Source organism: Venturia canescens, chromosome 9 (assembly GCF_019457755.1).
Source record: "Venturia canescens isolate UGA chromosome 9, ASM1945775v1, whole genome shotgun sequence".
Lineage (NCBI taxonomy): Eukaryota > Metazoa > Arthropoda > Insecta > Hymenoptera > Ichneumonidae > Venturia > Venturia canescens.
The window spans coordinates 11,589,576-11,613,334 of NC_057429.1; the positions used below are offsets into that span (position 1 = coordinate 11,589,576).

A 23,759-nucleotide genomic window follows, 5' to 3' on the forward strand; every position below is an offset into this window, starting at 1 on the left:
TAGTGTCGACTTCACACAACGCGTAACTGTCAAGCTCAGTGAGGTTATGTTTCGTAATTCGTGCATACACACTTCGTGAGGTGTTTTTTTTTGTTTCTTATTACTTCACGATACTACTCGTGGGTGTTCGAAATTCGATTATTTTTTTTTCGCGAACCTGTATCAGTTGTTTTGTCCATAGTAAAGAAAATTTGAATCAATCGGAGTTGAGAATTTTCCAGTTCATCATCATTGAAATTGAATTATAGTCAAGATCTTAATTTTTTTACTTTCTTGCAAATGTGAGTCATTAGTTGCTTTGTTTATCGCTCAGTATCGCGTGATTTCTCTTCCATCGTTTACTTTTTTTTTTTAATTTTTGTTTTTCCCGCTTCTCCTGGAGACGAATTGAATAAAATTGTTCAGAATATGTTGATTTATGAACGGGAGAACAAGAAGATTAAATTTTTCTGCATTTATTCGTTTATTTGAAATTTAGGAATATTATCGTGGCAATCGTAATAACTTTTCATCATAGCGAAGAAGTGTTTAATATTTTAATCCATTATTGATATTTTTCTTGTTATAGAAATTCCTTGAAAAGGCTCAAGAGTGGTAATTCATAAATATACGAGAGGTGGGAATGCCAAGAGAAAAACCAAAACGCTGTCTGATGATTTTTCAGCGAGAGTGTTATTGAGTCACTACTTTTTGTTTGTTGCGACTTTGATGTCTATCCACGGTAAAGCGATAAACAACTCATTTTACAAGATGGATAGAGCTCACGGCTTAACTTACTCCGGTGGAGAATCCAATCTTCACGAATATTGGGAAGCTTATCAAAAGATGATGGAAGAGACAAAAATGCTGGACGATTATCTTGATGAGGAGTGTAGTCCACGCAGTTATGACGGTATTTCATTAAAACTGAAATATGAAAGTTCAAGATTTTTCTAAAAGCTTTAAATGGTTAATCCATTTATAAACATAAATGATCTTCGATCGTACGTTAATCGATTTATTATTTGAAAATGAAGCCATTTTATTTAACTTTACGTAAGAAAAACTGTAGAGTTTATAAATTGAAATTCAACGTAAATCACCAATGTGGTCCAGTTAATTCTGAGCAATTTTCACACTACATTTTTCCAACTTACTCAAAATTATCATACCTGCATTGATTCAAAGTAAACATTTTCGGCTTTTCTGACTAGTCGCATTGCCTTATGAAAATCTGAGAAAAGAAAAAACTATTTCAGTTGAAAATATCGGGTTTTCTACTTTATCAAAGAATTTTTTTTTAGACATTTGTCTCAATATATGGAAACATTTTTACGTTAATGTGCAATTGCTAAGAATGAATGAGGAAGAAAAAATGATTTAAATGAACAGTTAATCGTACATTATTCTACGAGAAACGCCGTATTTTCCGGTAGCATCTTGTTCAGTTTCTTGAAGAATCTTCATCTTGATATGTAATTGCTCGTAATGAATATGAGCAAATTAATGTTAATTCTAATCTGAAAATCATAGAGAGTTTATTTATGAGAGCATATCCGAGATTTAGTACTTTCTCTAGATTTTTATCGAATTTGACTTTTAAATAAGGTTCCATGAAGCTTAACAAAATATTGTGAGCATTCAGGTCGTATTAAGTTCCCGTTTGACTATTGGATAAGCTTTTGGTCATTGTACTTGATGACCAACGGAATCAGCCAGCCGCGACCGAGGTTCGTGTCTTTTTTTTATCGCTCATTACCCCCCTAAACATCCGGTAATACAATTTTTTCGTCTCGTGTCTGATAATGTACTTAACCCAGGTTATTACGCTCTCCGTAAATTACTCGGCTCTTGATTTTCGGTATAATTAATCATTTTTTTTATTTTCCTTAATTCATATGTTTTATGTCCATTTATCATGTTGTGTCAAGCATTTTGTCTTGTCATAATTTCGTGAATCACCATGAAATCTACGATTATGATATATATTATTTTACATTTATTTTCCAGCCAGTGTCATTGTATGGATAAAATTTATTGACTCTCGATTTTTTTTTTTTTTTTTCTTTAAATCACGACCAAATGTAAATGGTTTTCATTTTTAGAGATAGGAACAAAAAATAGACAGACGAAAAAAGTCAAAAAAATTTGTGACAATAAATGACGCATTGATTTTTTATTTACAGAAGGAGAAGAAGAGGCGGAATGGTTGAAAGCAGCGGGTTTGGGAGAATTGACAGAGCCTTGGAAGGCTGGACGCGAAGTTCAGCCTGACCAATTAGGAGCTGCATTAAGACCACTTTCGAAAGCTCAAGCCGAGGCTGTTAAAAGACGGGTTCGATCTCTTAATCACACAGTCAAACAGAGATTCAATCAACGTACTCGAGCGCGTAAGCCTGACATACGAGATGTTTTCAAGGACGTGGAGGTGAGAAATAAAAAGATTTCTGAAAATATCGACGATTGTGTCGTGTTTACGAATCTTGAATTTTTTTCGTTTCCATTAGTTTTCTCCATGAATATTTAGCCATCGATCACATGATTTTTTTGTTTGGCTGCAAGCGTGGGGATTATTTTTTGTTAATATATCTTTAACATCTTTTTTTTTTCAAGGTTTCGAGCACGGGTACAAGATCGCGGAGTGCAACTCCCGATTCGCTAGACTCAACACCGGGCGAAACACCGGGAAGTGCATCGCCGCCTTCTCCACCGACGGTTAGCAGTACGATCGAGGCACATGATCAAAAGTACGGTCTCGTATGGATCGATTGATTTCTAGTTTAATAGAATTTTTGATTTGCTGTCAGTTTATTTAGTGCACGATTACTTCGATTGATGCTTCAACAGTTGTGCACTACTTTTCCAATATTTTTTCAATGGTATTCCAAAATAATTCTTCATATTTCACGGAAGAAATGTCGCTCCACATTTTTTCGTTGAAATCGTTTTAAAAGAAGAGTTTCAATGCTTTTGCAGTGTGAGCGTGCCAAGTTTTGTTTCAATTTTTCAACGAGCCTCAACCGAAGGTAAAGAAACGGTTCGCAGACTACCGAGCGCACCAACGACAGTCCCGGCTCCGGTGACCGTCGTCGCACCAACGCCACAGCCGCTCCAGGAAATTTTTCGTAGAACCGGGCACTGGGCTCAGCGAGGAGACGTTGCCAGTGATTCTGGTAATGTTTCTTACAAATTCAAAATGTTTGAAAGCTCCGGATCACCAAAAAATAACTTTTTGTTCACCGTTATCTTTGGCTACTAATTTCTTTTTCTCAATAACGTCGAATAACTGTTTCAGAGGGCATTAAATTGACCGCGTATCAGCGACTCGGTACTATTCACCTTTCAAGGCCAGTTATACAGAGGCGAAGTGGAAGTGACCCGAGCGAAGTTGCAAATACCGCTGATTTAGATGTCGAGCCTCCGACCAAACTCTCCGTTCCGAAAGATTCGACGCTTCGGTAATTTGCCATTTTTATCATCTATACTATTTGTTTTCCATTATTTTAATTCTGTGGTAATGAAATTCCATGCTATTTTTGCTGAAAATTGTGTAATTTTTATTATTAATGTTTTTCAATTATCTTATCCACAGTTTTAACATTTTGGAAGTTGATTTTGTTGTCAAAAATATTTCAACATTGTTTTTGGTCAATAGACGTAGCCCCGGAAGCCACGCGACTGTAACACGAAGTCACAGTAGCTTGTACGGAATGTCGAGGCCGAGTCAAGACTCGTTGATAACTCATCCACTCAATCGTACCTCGTCTCATGGTCATTTGAGCTTCGAGGAAATGTGTCGAGCGAATGAGACGAAACCGGAAACGTGGAACGATGATGTACTTACGAAGGACGATGACGCTCGCGAGGGTGTTGAAATGTTGTCCCAACGTGATTTCACCCGACTCCAACCTCTTTTGTGGCTTGAACTCAGCGCGGTTTTCGACAAATACAATGTTCCCCTTGTCAAACGAAAACCGAATAAACGTAGAAGGAAAGGTGAGTTTGATTTTTATTTTCAATTGACGATTATTTGTGTTATTAATTAGAGAAAGTAAGTGCACTTTAGTCGTGAGAACGAACTTTCAAATGAATGTTCATTTTCAAGCGACACAACTTGAAAATTGAGAAACAATAACTCTAAAACATCGATAAATTAACGAGAATCTTGACTGTTCAATAACGAGTGGACAAATCGCTATTGTTTTTGTTTTTCCCCAAATGTTTAAGCACTTGTGATAATAATTTACTCGATTCCAGCTGGCAATTTGTTTGGCGTATCACTCTCGACTTTATTATTACGAGACAGTCAGTTAACGAGTGACGAGAGTAACATACCGCTCGTATTTCAAAAACTTCTACACGAGTTGACGAAGCGAGGTGTAAGAGAGGAAGGAATATTGCGAGTCGGTGGCCACAAGCAAAAAGTCGAGGCTCTTTGCGCGGAGCTTGAAATGGATTTTTATTCAAAGCCCCGAGACGTCGATAGGCTTTTCGAACGCACGCCTTGTCACGATTTGTCAGCGGTTTTGAAAAAATTACTTCGTGATCTCCCTCAACCTCTACTCACCGTTGAACTCATCGATGCTTTTTATCAAAGTCATGGTCAGTTGCACAATTTTTAAGCCATTCATTATTTATTCACTTTCCTTTTAATTCTTAAATGTATATCCAGTTTTATTAATACCTATAAATTTTCCGTTGCTAAACAATGAGTTTCTTCGCATTTCCAAGTGCAACGATTGACTTTTTGTTCAATTATTCGGACGACTATTCCAAAAGACAGTTAAACAATATACAGAGTTTGTAATTATAATTTATAATTATATTTTTTTCAAAGTTTTTTTTCGTCAGTCTGTATTTCTTTATGCTAATACCATGTTTTCCTTTCAACAGGCGTGAAGAATCCAAACGATCTCGCGTACTCGTTGAATTTGTTGGTGCTGTTATTGCCGGTCGAGCATCGTTGCACGCTGCGTGCGTTGTTGAATTTTCTCAAGGTTGTAATTGAGAATCAGAGCACGAACAAAATGTCGATACATAACGTAGCTATGATCGTGGCGCCTTCGTTTTTCCCGCCTCGTTACATTTACCCGCGCGACCGTACGGACCTCAGTGCTCAGGTAAACATGGCAGCAGTTTGTTGTCAGGTGACCGAGGCGTTGCTCAACAACGTTGACAAGCTTTGGGACGTATCGAGCGACTTGATCGCTCAATTGCGTCGTCAATCGGAGGAGGAGCGTTTTCGCAAGTACAAGAAAAAGTATTATTGATTCTAGAATGTTCATCTTCGTGAAAATCGAAAGACAAACAAAAAAATATTGTAAAGAAGAAGAAAAGAAAACGAAAACAAAACAGTGCAGAATCGAAAATTCTCCGTAATACCTTTGGTGCCTTACTGCCTCACTTTATCGAACTATTTTCTTGTAGAAATTAGTCCTTCAAATACGGTCTTTTAACCGTCCAACGTGTGAAGCTGTTTCGGAGATTTTCCCTCAGGGAAAATGATCCGTAAGAGATCGTGTCTTCATTTCTACTGGCATTTTTTTTTCACGTCTATTTATAATCGATGCTGAAAACATTTTCCGCTATTGTAGTCGCAGCTTTCGTTTAGTCGAACTTTCCGAATGGAAATTTGTCTGAAAATCAATAATTCCTCATTATTTTTTCGTTTTTTAACGACAGCTGTTGAAAACAGCAGATTTAATTTATCTCCATTCACACCGAGACAGTGACTAACTTTGTATTTTTAAATAATTCATATTTTGCCTCAATTTGCTTTCTTTCGTTAGTATTTTAGATTTAACGATCATGTGCAATATGATTTTGCATTGTTTCAATTTCAAAGGGTGCTTCGATTCCGAAATCAAGAATCCTCAGGCCCTCGATATTCAGGTCACAAAATTTAAATGAACAAAAAATTTATATTTATTGTTGCTCCAGTTTTTATTCGAAACAAATACGGCACGAGCATGAACGAATAAATTCACTGTTCCCGTGACGATTAAGATCACTCTTATCAAACAAATTCTACTTACCTTTGATTAAAACAGAAGCGTCTGATAATCAGATTGCAAAACAAGTGGCATTCGTTGGTACTACTCGCGTTGAGAGCACCGCATTAATCTACATTATAAATAAAAAATAAAAAAAACTACTTCCTGTCCATTATTTATCAATATAGCCAACTTTTCAAAATTTATTTCACTAAAAATACTGTTCATTGAAATCCACGTGACTCGAGACGCTCGAAAAATGATTGAAACTTCGTTTTTGTAGTAGCAACTCAAAATATTTGCAAATTATTATTTTCAAAGCTCGTGTTTCCACGCTCCGGAAAATTTAGTCAGAAGTCCACAGGATTTTTTAAATTCATAAACTACGCTAAAGGATAAGAACAGTCGACAATTTCGAGAGTTCCCAATTCGGTTTTTGATAATAGGAAGTCACGTGGAAAATGTACTTGTTGAAAAAACTTAAATATTCAGGCTGCAACGAATAAATCCACATTTGCAGGAAACTCGAGGACGTAAGAGTGTTAAAAAATCATTGCAATTTCTCACTGAGAATACACATTCGATGGAAAAAAAGATAACTGTGGACAGGCGTTTCAACAACGAAATACTTTCGCGTAGGCATTATTATTCTCACCTTTTAATGTGTCATTTTTACAGCCCGATAACGCCATATTATACACTAAGGATTTGTACATACCGTTTCGTAATTTGTTATGTTACGTTAATAAAGTGCCAAAGAAAAAAATAAACCCAAGAGGAAACTTAATGCTTGAATCCTCGGGCAGCGTTGGGGACGAGCGACGATTTATTTTGCATCAATCTTTTCAGGTTCATCTTGTTGATGGTCGGTCGGTTCGTCTGGAATCGTATTAATTTCAGAGAATTTTCTCAATTGAATGAATTTATTGTTGTCATCAAGCTCCCACGCATGAAGCAATTCAGATAATTCAGATTCACTGCAAGAATTTACTCACTCGTCGAGGAAGCGGAATTCTCTATTTTTTCTTCCCCATTTTCTTTGGACGAATTTGAATCTCTTCCGGTTTGCTCGGTTTCTTGATTTTCTTCAGGCCCTTTCATCACTTCTTGTTCCGCGTAAATTTGAGGAACGACTTCCAAGTTTTTCGTTCCCTTTGAAATCTCACTCGGGCTTTTCATACTTTGTCCAGGGCTTTCCGGTTGTTCCTCCGAATTCGTTGATGTTGCATCTTTCATAGTCACTGGTTTTCCTTCCCGGGACGGACTTGTTTTGGTAGTGCCTTGGAAAATTATGTTCGAAGCAAAGTTCAAGGATTCACCGATCGAATCGTTTCAGTAGCATTGGAAGCATTACAAATATATTCACAAATTTTTGTTCATTTATTTGTAGCACGTTTTAAAAAAATGTGGCAACATTTTCATTCCAAAATGTACCTTCGTTAAAGAGGCTTTGAACTCCAACTGGGATTTTTGAATTTTTATTGAGAAAATCAATCGGTTCCAAAACTGTCGGTACAGTAGGTGGCGTCGAGGTCGTTGAGTCACTCATAATCTTGCATTTCCACGGTTTTTTGTCTAATCCTGAAAATCATATTGACATTTTGGATCAAATGTTTTCTTTTTTAAATAATCGAATGAAAATTGAGTTTTCTAGAGGACGGTGATGGTTGTTTACGGTCAAGTTCGGAGATGATTCTTTCCAGCTCCGAACTGTCGAAGAGGAAGAGATTGCTCCTGCGGTCGAAACCTACGGTCACGAGAGGCAAAAGTGTTTTCCAATCTTCCTCGAGACCAATTATTGTTACGTGGTGACCCGCGGATTTGAATTGATCGATCGAATCAGCGTAAGCTGCAGCTCGCTGTGAATCGAGCATGGCAACTGAAAAAGCAATGGTAAATGTATATTTTTGATAGATCATCACTAATTTGTCATGAATTACTGTTTTTTTTCTCTAATTTCTCATCACCTGTTCAATTAAATATTACAATAATACAAAAAAAAAAAAAATGATCAACGACTCACTTATTAAAATTCTACGTCCACTGAACAGAGAAACGTCGCTGTTAAAGTAATTCTTCGTTTCCTCTTCGTTCCAGAGGCTACGAGATTTTTTCTTCGCATCATTGATGACCTCGAGTATTTGGCAATTGTCGGATTGATTGAACGGCACGTGGGTCGGAGGAATCGTCGCGTAAGATGTCATTCCCATACGCAAATTGTGCGATACTCTGCAAGGATGATAATCATGTTAATGCTTATCGGTTTTACTTTTATTGAGGCACATCCCGAGCCAATACTGCGAAAAAAACTTGCGGGAAAGCTTTTATGAGCCGTTCAGCGAATTCCAGTGACAAGGAACCCATCTCCGGATTCATGTGGTCGATCATCAGATAATAACCAGCGCTTTTTTGCATGTCGTAGCTCAGAGATCGAATCATTCGTAGAGTGTATTCTTTCGGTTCTGAAAGATCGGAGGGAACCAAAGCAAGGTCTCATTAGCGAGGAAAGCTTGTCGGGGAATCAATGGCTTCTGAAGTCGAAGTTACTCACCCATGCACTGGGGAAATTCTAGCCAATGGAAACCCGTGACCCACCCACCGAACGACGTGCAAGTGACGTTTCTCACTCCCATCAGGAGGAGATTCGCGTCACAAGTCAAAGAACATTCGCGCCCGTCATCTACTTCGTGACAATTCCAAGTTCCGTTTTTCACTGTCGGTGGAACATCGCAAGCTGCAATTTTGGATGAAAATTAAACAGGGTGTTCCATGATTTGACATTTTCTCAAAATTATTTTTATTTTTTCGATACTCACTTATTTTGCACACAAATGATTGTTTACTGAGGCAATCGAGGCCGTAGAAATGCGGCTTCACGTGGTCCGTGCGATCCAAATTCAGACAAGATGAGCTCGCTGGATCGTGATCAAGACCGGTATCGATTTGAGCCCATGGCGGAAATCCTTCTGGGTCCTTAACTTTTGGTATTTTACTGTTGTCTCCGATCCAGTACCATTCGTCCTCTTTCGATCGAAATTCACCCCCCAACCACACGTGATGAATTTCTGACGTGATCAAAAAAACACACTTTATCGTGAATGCTTCGATCAATCGAGCCAAAATTGCTTTCTTACACGGTGAATTGTACGAATATTTGTAAATGCATGAAACAAGTAATCGAAGGACTAATAAAATATCGTGCACAATTTCTGAAAGATTTAATATTTAACGATCTATGAAAAAAATTCTCATTCTTATTCGGATAAATGAAAAATAACTGTTGAAAAATATTCATTGGGCATGAAAAATTGAGTACAAAACAAAATATTGAAAATTTTGTTTCTCTCATTCTTGTCAAATCTCACGAATTGAAATTTGGAAATATGTTATAAATATACACCGTGCCTCTATCCCTGAAATTATTATAGAATCTACCGTCTAGTTGTCGAGAAAACAAGTAACAAAAATCACATTTTTATAAGGATTATAGACACTCCTATCGCAGGCAGACTTCCTGTGCGATGATTTGGATTTAATGAATAAGATCCTCCCAACTTTGAAGAGTCAAAAACAAGAATAAAAAAATATATTTTTAGATATCAGTGATGTCTTAAGACACGAACGGTGGAAGGTTTGACAACTCCATGAGCCAGCTGGTTTAAAATACGAATATGCATACGCATATTAATAGAAAATGGCTGTTGTTACATTTTGCTCGATGATTTTACTACGAAAGTATTTTCACTGCTATCGTTGTATTAAAAATTTGTCAATCTCTACCAATAAGTTACGCACAATTTTATTAATTGCGAGAATAAATTTTAATAGTTTCTTTGATCGTGAAAAGAGTAAAAAAGTTCGGTTGCTTTTTTTGAATCACAAGTAACGCACGTTCGCTTACACGATCAAATGAACATACCTCGTGGATGATCCCCCATGGCTTCGATAATAACTTTAAGCGTGTCGATGCTTCCCACGTGTGCTAGAACGCTTCCTCGATCGTTGCAAAACGAACGACTCTCCGACCAGGTCTTGTCGAGTGGATAAATAATGTAGGTGCTGTTGCCATGAGCAAACTTGGCTGGCTCGTTGAGCCAGTCTTCGTCCTCGCCCTCTGGATCTGTTCACCCGGTTCGTATAGCATTTATCACAGTCTAAACTTTGATAAAATTAAAACCGACAACAATTTTCCACCTCCTTTTTTCTTTTTCAGTTCGATTCGTCTTTGAGAATGAGTTAACTGACAAAATGTGCGTGGGAAAATGAAGAAAAGTAAAGCTCGCATTAAAATTTAACACACGTACACTCTTCGCAGACGAAATCGCGTTTTTTATCGCAATTCGTCTCAATGAAATGCGTACTGTCATCCAAATGACGATCCAGCAAGAGGCAACCTTCGTTCTTTTCAGGACGACCCGAACGCCACGGTGGATAACCGCTTTCGTCAGACAGAGGATTCAACAGGGAGCCAGTCGACATCCAGGTCCACTGGCCATAGGAGAAATAAGCTCCTATCCATACGGTCTCAAAGTCTTGAAAAATAAAGTCAGTCAAGCAGGATCTGCGAAGACTTTCGGTGACGTTGATGGGAACCAGGAAACTTGTATTTTCAAGGATTTTGACTTTTTGTTCGAGAACAATGTGACTTTCTACGAGGGATTTCAGGGGTGAAATTGTGAATTTTTTTGGCTTTTCACCTGGTCGCGTTTTCGTCATTCCGTTGGTTAAAATATTAATGACACTCGCGGTTTTGAGTATCGCCAAACGGTTTCCTTGATCTCGACAGAAGGTCGCAGCCTCGTGCCACGTGACTCTTCCATGATAGAGAGTGAAAGTGCTCCGGCTGATTTGGATCCACTTTGAGGGGACCGGAGCTTTGCACAAATCTTCTAATCCTGAACCGAAAAAAAATCATTTTTCCAAAAGCTTTTCCGCCTTTATGTCAGTAAGCATATTCATTTGTCGTTTTAAACTTCACTTTTTTCGCAGATTATTGGCCTCTGGAGTCGGCAGTCGAGATCAATGAAGTTTGGGAGATCGTGGCTCCGCCTATCGATGGCTAAACACTCTTTCGTCGGTCTCGTGGGCTCTCGTGTCCAGGGCGGAAAATTCTCGACGTTCGGTTCCATCGGGATTTCGGATTTTACTCCTGGCCCAACCCCTACGTCTACCCACGTCCAGGAAAAATTCATCCTCCGTCCGCCAATCCACGAGTCTCCCATTTCTATAAAGCAGTTTTATGTTTCTTCGAGTAAGAAAAGATTGTGGCTCGTTTTATAGAAAAAAAGCTCGATGAAAACGAAAAAATGGTCAACAAAGTATTTCGAGGAAAATTGAGAAAAAAATTTCGACAAAACTAAAGAGACTGGAAATGACGGAAAAAAAAATAAAGAGCAGACCTATGTTGGAGTTTGCAATCGATTGCGAAATGCTCAAAGCCTTTTCGGCGTTGTCCAAAATGGCCAATTTAGCGTTATAGTTGAGGCACAACATCCGAGCTTCGTCCCATGTGACTCGTTGAGAAATAAACATGTATTGTAGCCCATTAAGGGGCCAAAATTCAACGACGGGTTTTCGTTCGCCGTTGCCTGTGTATTTTGACAAATATTTATTCGCTACGAATTTACAGAAATTCATATTCAAAGATGACAAAAAAAAGTGCTTTGCGGTCGATACAATTTAAGAATTCGGGCGACTCGTCGCATGGGAGTCTGAACTACTCACACATGGGCTTGGCAAGCGATTCTTTGTGCCAAGAGATTCCACCTGAAAATAACCAGAGTAAGGTCTAAAGCTCCTAGTTTGTGTCTGTACATACGAGCGAATTAGGTTTCCTGAAAGCAGCGACATGATTTGAGGACAAATAAACTATCGTTGTTTAAGGTAGCTCATGCACGAAACGATTTTATTAAGAAAGTCTTGAAATTTACACAGAGTTTCAAAGAGTAGTCGACCGACGCGCATATCAAATTTTCAAGGATTCGTTTTATTCGTTATTTAAATAAACGTGTTTAAATATGAAGAAAAATACACAGAGGTACAGGGACTGTGGGTAAAAAATCGTTTATCTTTCCATATAATGAATGAACGCTTCTTGCCAAGTTTATGAAAGAGTACACAATAACATTGAAGTATATAACGACAACGCTGAAGTTTCGCAACGTTGGAGTCGAACGAAATGAACGAAAAAAACATTTGTAATTCGCCAATTTTTTATTTCACGAATCATTGGTGTAGACGAAAAACTAAGAAAGGCAAATTAGGCGGGTAACAGAATTGAAGAATTACTGGAATTATTGGAGCGTTTTTTTAGATCATTTCGTTGGACTCCAACGTTCCAAACTTCAGCGTCATTATATAACGAAGATCTGGGTAAAAATTCGAGACGATTGTCTTAATAGTAATAAAGATATATTTCGTTAAAGATTGAATGAAATTGGTAAAACGAGCACTCGTAATCTCACATTTGCCCATTTTGGCTTGGCCCATTCTTGTCATTGCGCTCTCTAAAGCGATTTTTGAGATGAAAAACTACAGTATTTTCGCCAGGGGCGAATGAAATTTTGGGTTAAGTCAGTGATGAATCCCCGTTCAACGAATGGCTTGTAATTTTATTAGTCAAAAAATAAGTTGACTAAATTTATTCACTCAATTTTGAATTAATAACTCTGACATTAATTTAGAGTGATTGTATCTTTAATTAAGGAGTAAAAATCGACCCAATTTAGACACCCATAAGATACGATCCTACGGGCATGATCTACCTTAAAGAGCTCTGAAAATGAACGAGAAAACTCTGCTTCGAAAGGAGCTGTCGCAATTGATTTATGCCAAGAAAACTTGGTTCAAGATTTCTTCGGTTTTATCTCAACTTCTTTACCGGTGTATAAATAATTGCAAATAATTTAAGAAACATTAACACCTTTCTCAATTACGAAAAAACATAAAAGTCATTTAATGATTTCAGAGCAGATTTATCAGTGAAATTATTCCTCGATTAGCAGTTTTTTAAATCGCTAAAAAATCTCATTATCGCACTTCTCTGAACGTACAATATTGAAATCTTAATTAATTAACGACGATTAGATAGGCGACGTGGCATGAAGTAGCGGTTTGCTCGAGACTTCGAATCCGCGCGTGTCTCGATTTGCTCGTCGAGTGTGACAATCGCGGCTCAATTAATCTTTAACGCGTTATTATACGAGCGAAAATTTAACATCTTAAAAATAAGCTCACCCACGCGGCACGTTAGGAAACTCGTTATCAGGAAAAACAGGATCAGGATTGCGGTCACCGACGATCGATTCCGTATTAATCGAATGAAATGAGCGCACATTCTCGTCAAAGCATGCGAGCAACTTTTATTCTCTACACTCGACTTTCCTATTACTGACTGCCCGGCAGGAAGAATTTCCTTCCGCGTAGTCCGCACGAAAGAACGCCAATTCTGCGCAGCTTCGAAAAACTCAGCCCCGCGACGACGTTATCGCAAATTTATTATTTTTTTTCTCTCCATCGTTTAAGCGTTTACGAATTCTCGGTCTCGCGGCCATTCAAATCGCCATGTAATTTACTAATATCGTGATTCATTACTCGATATCGTCTCATTTGTTCATGCCCCTTAAATCGATCAAATCCGGTCAGCGAGTTTAGAAAAACGTACACAATTTTTGCACACTCAGAAGGCGACCGTCAAGCTTTCTGTTCCTTCCATCAGTTGAGTCACCGCGATTACGAGCGTTCTAATTTGCACGATGAATTGTTCAATGACGCGGAGTCCACCGGAAAACCGAAAGCACAGAAATTTTTTATTTTCAATAATCTCCGTTTTTATTTATTCATTCACAGATTTTTCCACGACGAAAAACAACGCAGGACGTCACATGGATCCGCTTTTATTATTTTTCTTCAATTAAACATTCGAATCGTTTATAGTATTGATGCAATCACACGGTCGAGGGCTGCGTCCCCTATTATCGGGGCGAAAAGTGCGTTCGACAACTCCCGAGGACAACAAGTCGTTAGGACTGGTAAAATGAACATTATTTGAGCGAGGCGATGGCCCTGGTCACCCTCGTCACGAAGATGTCGCACGAGCCTCTCGACAGCGTTGTCCCTCGCTATTGTCATCAATCGGAGTCCGCTTATCGTTTCGGTCAATTCTGCACGGTTAAAAAATCCACAAATTCATGAAAATCTGTTGCGATAAGAATTTCGAATGATGCGATGAGAAAATAGCTTTTTATTCATTAAATTCGTATTCGCATATGAATTTTGATACTTTTACTCAATTTTCAACTGTTATTTTGCCTATTTTGTAAACGAATTGATCAATTTTTGAAATTTAACGTATTGTGACAAATGTGAAGTCGATTAAGTTGATTGGAAACACTCGGTGTGTTTCCATTCAGAAATAGGGTATTACACCTTTTTTTGAAAAGTGTTTTTCATTTATCCTGACATCGTAATGAACCAGTAGAATTTTTATTTTTATTTTACAAAAATCTATTTTTTATTTACGGTTTTGAATGTTCGCGCGGAAATGCTAGCCGCCAGACTGCTTCGATTTGTGACGTCGCTCCATTTTTCTGCTCTCACAAAGCCTTCTTCCATGATGCGAATAATGAAAAATATTTTTTTTTTTATTTTTAAATATCCAAAAACGTGATAATCAATTGTAAAGTTTTAAAGAAACGCAGAACGCGAGATAAAAATCTAGATTGTTTACTATCGGAGTGACGTCACATTCGAATCAAATATGGCGGTTGCAGAGTTTTAGAAATTTGAAAAACAGATGAAAAAAGATAATTTTTAAAATTGAGTTATAAAATGAACATTCCATTTTTACAAAATCTATCATAAACATGAATTTTTATATTTTTTCTTGCACGCTATAAAATATCCTGTTATTTTAATTACCCGGTCGACAAAGTGCGAATGTTTCAACAGCAGTAATTTCTATCTCGTTCGGTCGAAGCCTCGAAACAATGGCACGAGCAGTAGCGAGATATTTGAAAATGTTTCTATCGCTGACGGAGGAATTTCTCATTTGCAGATCGACGAGATCGACTGGCCAGGTCGAAGCTCGAAGGATGAAAATCGCAGTCCAACCAAGTCGAAGAATGGAGTTCTGTTCGGTTACTTCGAGACTCGAAAAATCGAGGTTTCTTCGAGCTCCTCGAATCGCCGATAAAAATATCTGGGCTGATACCTCGTACTGGATTACCTCACCTGACATTCGAGCAGCAATCAATCGATTAAGAATCTTTTCCAGCACAAACAACGATCGTGCACGTGTCAAAATACTCGAGTGTCATTTACTGGTATAATACCTGGTGAGACTATTCTCGGCACGAAAGAACTTGGAAAAAACGAAGCGTTAATTCCACCCGAAGAAGCACCAACTTCCTGGCAAGATTTGGGCCACCCATTTGCATTGCTAGACTGCATTTTCGGTGCTGATTTCATCTCCATTTTGGCAGTGTCAAATTTCTCGAAAGCACTTCCAGAGGTTTCGTGGCTCGATCGGTACCAGGGTATGTTCGAAGACGGAGACGCTGTCGCTCTCATGGAGCTTTTCAAGTTTCGTGGACCACGCTCCTCTTGCACTGCTGCATTAGTTTATTGGAACTTCATTACGCGGAAAGAGTTTTCGTTCATTTTCGTAATCCATTTCAGATTTCGTGAAGGATAAATAATAGAGACACAAAATAAACGTGCGAGTGCGACATTGAGAGGGACGAGACTCGAGTCAACTCCACCGGAGCTCAATCGATTTTTTCTAATTTTAGATTTTATTTAACAATGTTGACCCACACGAATCGTGATAAAGATCAACAATTGTCGATCCTTTTCTCACAACTCAACGGACGTTATTCGTTATCGCGATCGTTGATCGATACCGAATGGTCACGGTACCTTTTGCGCGATAGAAATCCGCAGGGTGACGTTGACCAAACAACTGCCATTAAACGTCACTTTCTCCTGTTCCACGATGCTCTTCACGCTCGAGTATTTACAGATCATTGTCTTTTTATTTCCCATAAAACACTGCGCGTACAAAAACAATTTCACGTTACAAAAAGCCACGGTTTTAATTGTTAGGGAATTCGTCTGAATAGAGTGGAAAAATGACTCCAATGCAAAGAGAAATTCCATGAAAAAACGCCACTTTCGAACTCGATTATAATGGAGAGAAAATAAATTAGAAAGCTCCTCTTTGCAGCGATTGTTCTCATCGTCGCGATTTATTGTGTGTATGTGCTTAAAAAAAATTGACTTTTTTTTCGCTCTAACCCCTCCAGAATTGAGTATTCCAGGGACAAAAATCGACTGAAAAAATGAGCTCTCTAACTAATTTCTTAGAGGTCAATATTTTTGTGATTTACGCATAGTTTCTTGAAGCTCATTCTTTAAGCTTTCCAAAATCCTACGATAGAACATAATTATCAACTATATAACAAGCATTATGGCCATCTGAAAAGTACATTTTTTTTTACAGCTACCGAATTATGCGTTTTTCTTTGTTTTTTCTACTCAATTTAATTATTATGCTTTTCGACGTTTTTTTTTTTCATTTCCTATGGAGAAGATATGCACCCAAACTTATATAAATCTATAATGATTCTTGCGAACTGAACACGTTTCCATATACATTTTATTCTTTATTAAATCAAAGAATACAAAAATGTGAGTGCGGGAGAGACAGCTGCAAATTTTGAAATCGAAATTCTTTGACACAGTTCGACCGGTTAAAAAAAGGCTCTGTCAGTCGATTTTTGCCATCGGTCTGCGTAGGCTGACAGAGCCTTTTTTCAATCGGTCAAACTGTCTCAAAGAATTTTCATTTCGAAATTCCACGTGAGGTTAGTCGACCGATCCATACCCTTGAAATGCGTAATTTTTTAGTGTAAAAGAAAATCATGTTATGTCATGTGGTTTTCGAAAGCTGAAAGAATGGGCTTATTCGAGGAACTATGCGTAAATCGAAAAAATATCGAGTAACTTACGAGTATTTTCACTTTTGCGCCGAAAAGCGAAATTTCCCCATGTTTATTTAAGGTAGGAGTCGCGCGACAATCGATATTAGACGAACTCGTGATTTTTAAATTATATAATTTTTACGTAATAAACTTTCATATGGCTAAAGGATTCAATAGGTTACCGAAGATTATGTCAAGAAATTTACGATCAAAGTTAGAAATACAACACGGCATCTTATGAGAAACCCATCCCGCCAACACTATGATTGCAGAATTCATTTCCTTATTATATTAGATATATAGTTTATGTTAAAATTGCTCCTCATAGATTATATTATAAAGATTCCAATGTGACCATAAAAATATAGGACCCATTCGAAGAGAATTTTAAAAATAATCTCGATGAAAACTGAGAAAATGGCAGGAGATCGACTGCCATGAAGTGGCTCGATATACTTGGCAACGTTAAGAATGTATAAATATATGTATACTTTTCGTGATAGCCGGCGAGTTTGGAGGCTAGGATATCTTTCGACTGTCAGGTGAGAAGAGAACCGATATATACTGAAAAATCGAGTCAAATAAGCAATCATAAGATATTTTAAATAATAAATTATTAAATATGATCTTGTATAAATTTATACGAATACAGTTTAAATTGCCCTAAGTTTTCACTATTTTTTTTTCATTCATTATTCATTATTCATTCAATTCATTCATTCATTCATTCATTCAATTCATTCAAATTCAATATAGAAAACCTTTTTTAGAACCTATTTTATTTCGACGATTAATAAATAGTCATTTGACCATAGAGTCGCGCGACTCTTACCTTAATGGGAAATTCGAGTGAGATTAGCCATCTCTAAGAAATTAGTTGGAGCGTTCATTTTTCGACACGATTTTTTTTTCATCGAATACTAAAATCTGGTAAGAGCGAGAAAAAAAAGAAATTTTTTTCGAAGCACCCCAGTGTACAGGAACCCGTAGAAATCATTCGAGAGAAATTTCGAAAAATATTGTATAACAGTTACAAAAAGTTGAGATTTTGAATAAGTATGAAAAGAGTGGTTTTTTTCTATGAGATTGCTGAGCATTTGTTTGATCGTGCAATCAGTTCGACTCTGACAGCTTTCTCGAGCGGACGAGGTGTCGGTCGTGGTGGTGTTGGAGGCGCGCAAGGGCGGCTGTCCATTAAATCAGTTGACAAGTCCGGCGGGGAAGGATTGTGTGTGTAGGCGCGTGGCCGCACGCGGCGATGTTTGCATCTCGTTGCTACACTCGGGGCTCTTACAAAAGTGCGATATCATTTGTTTGTTTAATTGCTTTGATTTGGTCGTCGGCGGTCTTTAGTGTTTGCGACGGTTGAAAAAAATTTGTTCGTCAAAGGGGTTCGAATGGAGAAAAATCGTTTTGGTGGATCCAAAAGAACGGAATGACTCTCGATCGCTTTACTCACCCGCGGTGTTCATCCGAACCGCGAAACATTTTTTCAGACGGCAATGAGGACACCAATTCCTTCGAGCCTTGTCCACAGAGCACGTACCCGTCCCGGCTTTATTTTAATGAAAAATATTAATTCTCATTCCTTTCGTATATATTTCTGTAGGTTGAAGATTTTTCGGAGTTACCTATGCACGTGTAGAGCACCCCGCGCCGGACCGATCTCTTGAAAAAGCAAGAACAACCGTCGCAACAATAAACGCCGTAGTGCTTTCCGTACGAACGGTCACCGCACACTTTGCACGCTACGGGCGTTGGCAACGTTCTTCCTGTTCGGAGGCGATCATTTATTATTCGATAAATATATTTTAACGGCTCACCCCAACACTCAAGCAGCTCGAATGAAAAGTTATCGAAGATTCTCTAGAAATTCGAGGAGCAAGCACTTTTCGAACGTTTCGAAACAATTCACACTCAAGCTCAGCAAACATTTGACGAGGTTTATTATTCTTGGGTGAAAGCCTCGAAATTCTGTATTCTTTTTCTTCAAAATCAAGATTCAGCTTTTTTAGTCGCCTCAAAAATTGTCGATAAGGATGTAAAAGCGGCTCGTACTGGTCAATGGACAGTCTTCGACGATATTTTTTCAAATAAATTACCACGGGCAATCACATATAGCACAATGTTATTAAGAAATCTTGGAATGATTTTTTAATGCTAAACAATATTTAAATTCATTTAAGGAGGGTGGCTACGTTCGTCAAATTGATAAGAAATTTATCAAATTTGGTGATAATGTTCTTCAACATCAAGTGCGAAGTCACAATTTTTTTCAAAATTTTCTTCTGCTTAGTTATCGAGTAATTACGGATTAAAGCAGATTTCTTATGCCCGGAATGTATACCTATATATATGGAAACGCTATGCTTATACACTTGAACTTTAGTGATCAATTACTCGATAACTGTACAGAAGAAAAATCTTAAAAAATTTGTATTGTCAAATTTGGCCCTAAAGAATATGTTCACCAAATTTTATTAAATTCTTATCATTTTGAAATTTTTAATGTATTTAACATGGTTTAGCATGGCAACATTGTATCGTCGGTAGCCACCCTCCTTAATTACGAAAAGGATTTTACGCAGAGTTATTAACACGACTCGGTAGTGCAGTATGAAAAGTTTACACCTGACAACATCGGACGTAGTCAATTGACAGCTGAGGTCAGAGCTTTAACTTCAAAAAAGTTCCATAGAGCATTGTAAAAATGTTTACATTTATAGATTGTGCGACGTTGCCACAACTTCACGGGGTTACGAAATCCTGAGCTTCCGTACGACGCTGAAGTTTGCAACGTTGGAGTTGAACGAAATGAACGAAAAAAAGATTTATAATTCATTATTTTTTTATTTCACGAATTATTGATGTGGCTTGAAAAATTACAAATTGGAAATTTGGCAGGGAACAAGATTGGAGATTTACTGGAATTATTTGAGAGTTTTTTTAGATCATTTCGTTGGACTCCAACGTTGGAAACTTCAGCGTCATAGCTTCCGTGAGCATTTGTCGTCTTTAACTTTATATATTTCTAATTCAGATGTCCGTTGACCCCTTCTTTTAACAAACCGTTAAAATTCTCAGGGTTCAATGCATATAATAGACGTTTTTTATGATTAACATCTGATATAAAAACACATCAAATTTTAAGTTACCAGGGTCACCGCGCGCGCTTCTCTTTAATTGTTTTAACACTTTTTAAATAAAAATATTACTCAGAACAATTGTTTCGAATAGTTCATTGCAAAAATCACGGTACCTACGGTCGAATAGAAATTGCGTAAGATCACTCTTACTAAATTACTCCATCACTTCACTCTTATGTCGCTAAATAAATTTATCTGACACGATCGCGATCGAATGTGTTGCAATTGTTTCCTCCTTTTTTCTACGATCTGAAATACGCACATGAACGAACTCCGAGCACAACATCGACAACCAATCAAAGTATCTATAATGGCAGCTTCAAAAATAACTCGCACTTCGAGATTTCGTGATGACTCTTATTTTATGAAAGGATTTGAAGTCATTGTGGCTATATATGAGACGTAAAAAATTGTGTTTTTTTGACTAAAAATATTTCGATTAAACAGTCGTTAAGAGAGCTTGAAATTTCACAGGTATTTTTAAGCCAAGTTTTAAGCTTGGACTATAGCATACAAATAAATTAGAGCGCCATCTGAAATGGAGCCTAGTGCTTATACACCCTTAAAATGCATCTTTACTTTATGCCAAAATGAAAAAACGCTTTCAGTGAACGGATTAATTCGCGAATCTGTAAAATTTCATCGAAACTGTAACGATTAGAGCTGCTTGGACGTTTTTCAACTCACCCATTATTATTGCTTCCGCGCCACTTTCACAATTTGAGTTTCGACTGCCGCAAGATTTTCACGAGAATTTATGGACTTGAGGAGAGAAAAGAGAGCACCCGACTGTCCGACGATCGTAGTTCGAGTGAGGTCAAATTTCCGCGATAAAAGTCTCGAAGGGAGAGAGTTCCGGCCCCGTCGTGGGAGGCTCTGTGCAGGTTGACACCTCTCGATATCTCGAGCGCGAAGGGTTGCTTCAGCCGTATAATCATCCGCGGGCTCGATTTTTATTGTGAGGATTGGAGGGGCAGTCACAGGATTCGTTGGAACGTTTCTTTTCCTCGACGTCGGAGCTCGATAGGGAAATATTTGTTCGCGGTGGGACAACGCAAAAGTTACGTGCGACGTGGCCACGTGCTTTCCTTCCGGTCGTACAAACATCGGAGTAACACGGGCCAACAGCAATAACAGCCTATAAAAAATGAGCAAAGAGAACGTCAAAAACAGAAAAGTGAAAAGCCAGTGTTTTCATCAATCCAACGATATCGAAACTCAGGAAAATATTTTCATTACACGGAGATAATTCAATTTGAAAAATTACTGTGAGTAACGATAGTGCGGTGACGAGCTGCGATTCGTGCTACTACTTTTTACGATAGGACTTTTCAGAGCTTTTTATTTCATCCATTAATTTATGGAATCAATCTTACAACGAGACTTTTTAGGGGTAACAATTCCTCAGCAATCAATTACAATCATTAAAAAAATTGAAAAATCAAGTTTTGTCATAGAAAAATGGACAAATTGAAAGAAATTTCGAAGTTCCAGACACTTGAAATTTTCGTGGGTGCTAATTTGCACCAGTGTCGTGTCTACGGATTGATAATGAAAATTCCCCAAAATATTAAAAATTTTACAGCCCGTTACAGGAATTAATACTTTTCGTTAACTCGTCTACTGATATTACCGTTTAATTCTCTCCGCGTAGATAAAAAACAGTCTTGTAGCAGCTGAAAATATCATTGAATTTTTTCGTTCAATGAAAAATCTTCGTTGTCAATGAGTCAAAATTCCGCTCGACGTTTCTCGTTCGTAACGATATTTTCAATCTTCGTTTATTGTATAAGTACACACGAGTTGGTTACTTTTTTTCTTACTCATAACTACTAGATAGTAACTTTATTATGATTAATCATACATTAAACTCTAGCATTTAGTTACTTTTTTAGGTAAACGGAGCAGCGACATTAGCAATGGATCTATGCTACGTAATTGTAACGACGAATATTTACAAAGAGCTCAGAGTACCTTTTCTCCTTTTCGTTTTTTTTTCTTTTTTTTTTTTTTTCATTAAAAAATTTTCGATATTACAACGAGCGAACGAACGCTCGTGATTCGACGAGTTTTTCCCATGGACTTAAAGCTCGTAAAATTGGAGGTTCGAATCGCGAAAAATGTGAGATTTGAGTGAAAATGAATTTGGCATAATTAATTTCGGAGCCGACCGTTGAACGAAAAGACTCAAAACCTTGTCTTCCAGCCAATCGAACTTCAGGATTCTCGATGTTTGTCGTCGGAACTCTTTTCGCGAGAGCAGGGCGTGGTCGATATAAATAATGATTGAGACTTAAAACGAGTAGTATTTATAAACTATGCGTGTAAATGCGAGCGGTAAGTGTACGATTCGCGGTAACGTTCTCGCTAGGACAACTCGAAGCTTTATTCTCAACTTAAAAGTGCTTCGACAATAATGAAGGAAACATGGTGCCTCGAACATGACCGAATCGAAGCCTGCTATTTCTCAATCATTCGTAACGAACTATCGTAACTAAAATAACGAAGAAAGTTTGTCATTATTTACACAATAAATTCGTTTACAACGATGGCTTTACCTTTCGCCGTATCCAGTTTGCTCAAACGTCAATTTCTCACACTCTCTACAATACTAATACGCAGTAATATCGTCGTCACGTTAAACATTCGATATATATATTGAGACATATTTATATATATATATATAAATAACTTAAATATCACACATCGAGTAAGGCAATATAATTTCTTGGACTTGAGAATGAAAGTCAGAAGAAAAATATCGTGACGTTACACCTAGACTCGTGCTCTTTCGCGCGTCTCAGTGTAAACTGCGATTTTTCGAACTCACGTCCTTCGTTATTGACTTGATTGAGTTACTTAAATTTTTGCTTATCGTCCGACTAGTGGCTACGACTTGGCGATCCGAGTCGAGAGTTTGGATGGAAAGGTTTTAATGGTCAACACGAAGTGCAGCGGGCTAAATACTTGGTGAAGATTCGAGTGTGAATTTCGTCCTGGCTCGAGATAGGATGTTTGCTGCGATCGATCGCACCATCGTTGCGTTTCGCTCGCATCACTCGGCAATTCGTATTTTCTCGATGCCCCGGAGTTTCTTCAACCGGAAAAAATGGGGTTTAATGGATGAACATCGTTTATGACGAGGCGAGGAGTTTCGCCGCGGTGGTCACGTGGTGCTGGTGGTGATAAGGGGCCTCCTGGGTCCCGTAGTAACTCTGCTGCTGATGCTCGCTCGTCGTCGTTCCTAACTGATGCGGATGCTGGTAGTACGGTGTGTAAGCCTGTGTCACGTGACTGTCGCAGCTCCGAGGCTCCGTTTTCACCGCAGGCACGACGCTTCCGGTCGCTAGAAGCGACGTGTGTCCCAGGTAAACCGGTCTCTCCGTTGACACCGATGATAATGAACTCTTCGAGCCCTCGATGTGATGGTGTTGATGCTGCTGCTGCTGCTGCTGCTGCTGTTGTTGTTGATGTTGATTGCTTTTCATCTCTGTTCGGACAGGATGAAAATTATGATTATTCAAACGCTATAGATAAGCGGACATGCTTTGCGCAATGGAAGAAAAAAAGCTTTGCAATTCATTTTTGTTCGAGCCGATGATCGAACTTGTCGTTTATTTTTGTTTATCTAATAAAGTAAATAATAAAAATTGAAATAT

The 23,759-nt window shown here is 38.0% G+C and overlaps 4 protein-coding genes across 10 annotated transcripts in view; 1 reads left to right on the top strand and 3 right to left on the bottom strand.

Moving 5' to 3' along the window:
- Positions 1–6,742, top strand: part of LOC122415665 (rho GTPase-activating protein conundrum-like) — a 39,795-nt gene extending 33,053 nt beyond the window's left edge. For 4 of the 6 annotated variants that reach the window (XM_043428010.1, XM_043428008.1, XM_043428006.1 and 1 more), the window contains exons 2-9: positions 569–892; positions 2,166–2,407; positions 2,593–2,726; positions 2,956–3,152; positions 3,275–3,437; positions 3,635–3,975; positions 4,237–4,581; positions 4,873–6,742. In XM_043428010.1, the coding sequence (XP_043283945.1) occupies positions 709–892; positions 2,166–2,407; positions 2,593–2,726; positions 2,956–3,152; positions 3,275–3,437; positions 3,635–3,975; positions 4,237–4,581; positions 4,873–5,249 (1,983 nt within the window). In that variant the 5' untranslated portion in view covers positions 569–708 and the 3' untranslated portion in view covers positions 5,250–6,742. Of the gene's footprint in view, positions 1–9; positions 282–568; positions 893–2,165; positions 2,408–2,592; positions 2,727–2,955; positions 3,153–3,274; positions 3,438–3,634; positions 3,976–4,236; positions 4,582–4,872 lie in introns of those variants that run through there. The other 2 variants (XM_043428009.1, XM_043428005.1) reach the window with 2 other exon arrangements.
- LOC122416584 (uncharacterized) lies at positions 6,727–12,461 on the bottom strand. The gene is made up of 14 exons (XM_043429649.1): positions 12,437–12,461; positions 11,372–11,560; positions 10,951–11,196; positions 10,670–10,867; positions 10,277–10,504; positions 9,892–10,092; positions 8,789–9,037; positions 8,524–8,706; positions 8,287–8,434; positions 7,996–8,201; positions 7,648–7,851; positions 7,407–7,553; positions 6,968–7,252; positions 6,727–6,851 (listed from the first exon to the last, which is right to left on the bottom strand). The coding sequence occupies exons 1-14, from the start codon at positions 12,459–12,461 to the stop codon at positions 6,799–6,801; spliced, it is 2,562 nt and encodes an 853-aa protein (XP_043285584.1). The 3' UTR covers positions 6,727–6,798.
- Positions 12,462–13,901: 1,440 nt separating this feature from the next.
- On the bottom strand, positions 13,902–20,854 carry Hr83 (Hormone receptor 83). The gene is made up of 6 exons (XM_043429650.1): positions 20,788–20,854; positions 18,586–18,726; positions 18,414–18,509; positions 15,305–15,583; positions 14,892–15,203; positions 13,902–14,134 (listed from the first exon to the last, which is right to left on the bottom strand). Exons 1-6 carry the CDS (start codon positions 20,789–20,791, stop codon positions 13,902–13,904), a joined length of 1,065 nt encoding a protein of 354 aa, XP_043285585.1. The 5' UTR covers positions 20,792–20,854.
- Positions 20,855–21,848: 994 nt separating this feature from the next.
- Positions 21,849–23,759, bottom strand: part of LOC122415655 (GATA-binding factor A-like) — a 63,794-nt gene continuing 61,883 nt past the window's right edge. For both annotated transcript variants that reach the window (XM_043427973.1, XM_043427972.1), the window contains exon 6: positions 21,849–23,590. In XM_043427973.1, coding sequence (XP_043283908.1) covers positions 23,235–23,590 — 356 coding nt within the window. In that variant the 3' untranslated portion in view covers positions 21,849–23,234. The remainder of the gene's footprint in view (positions 23,591–23,759) is intronic.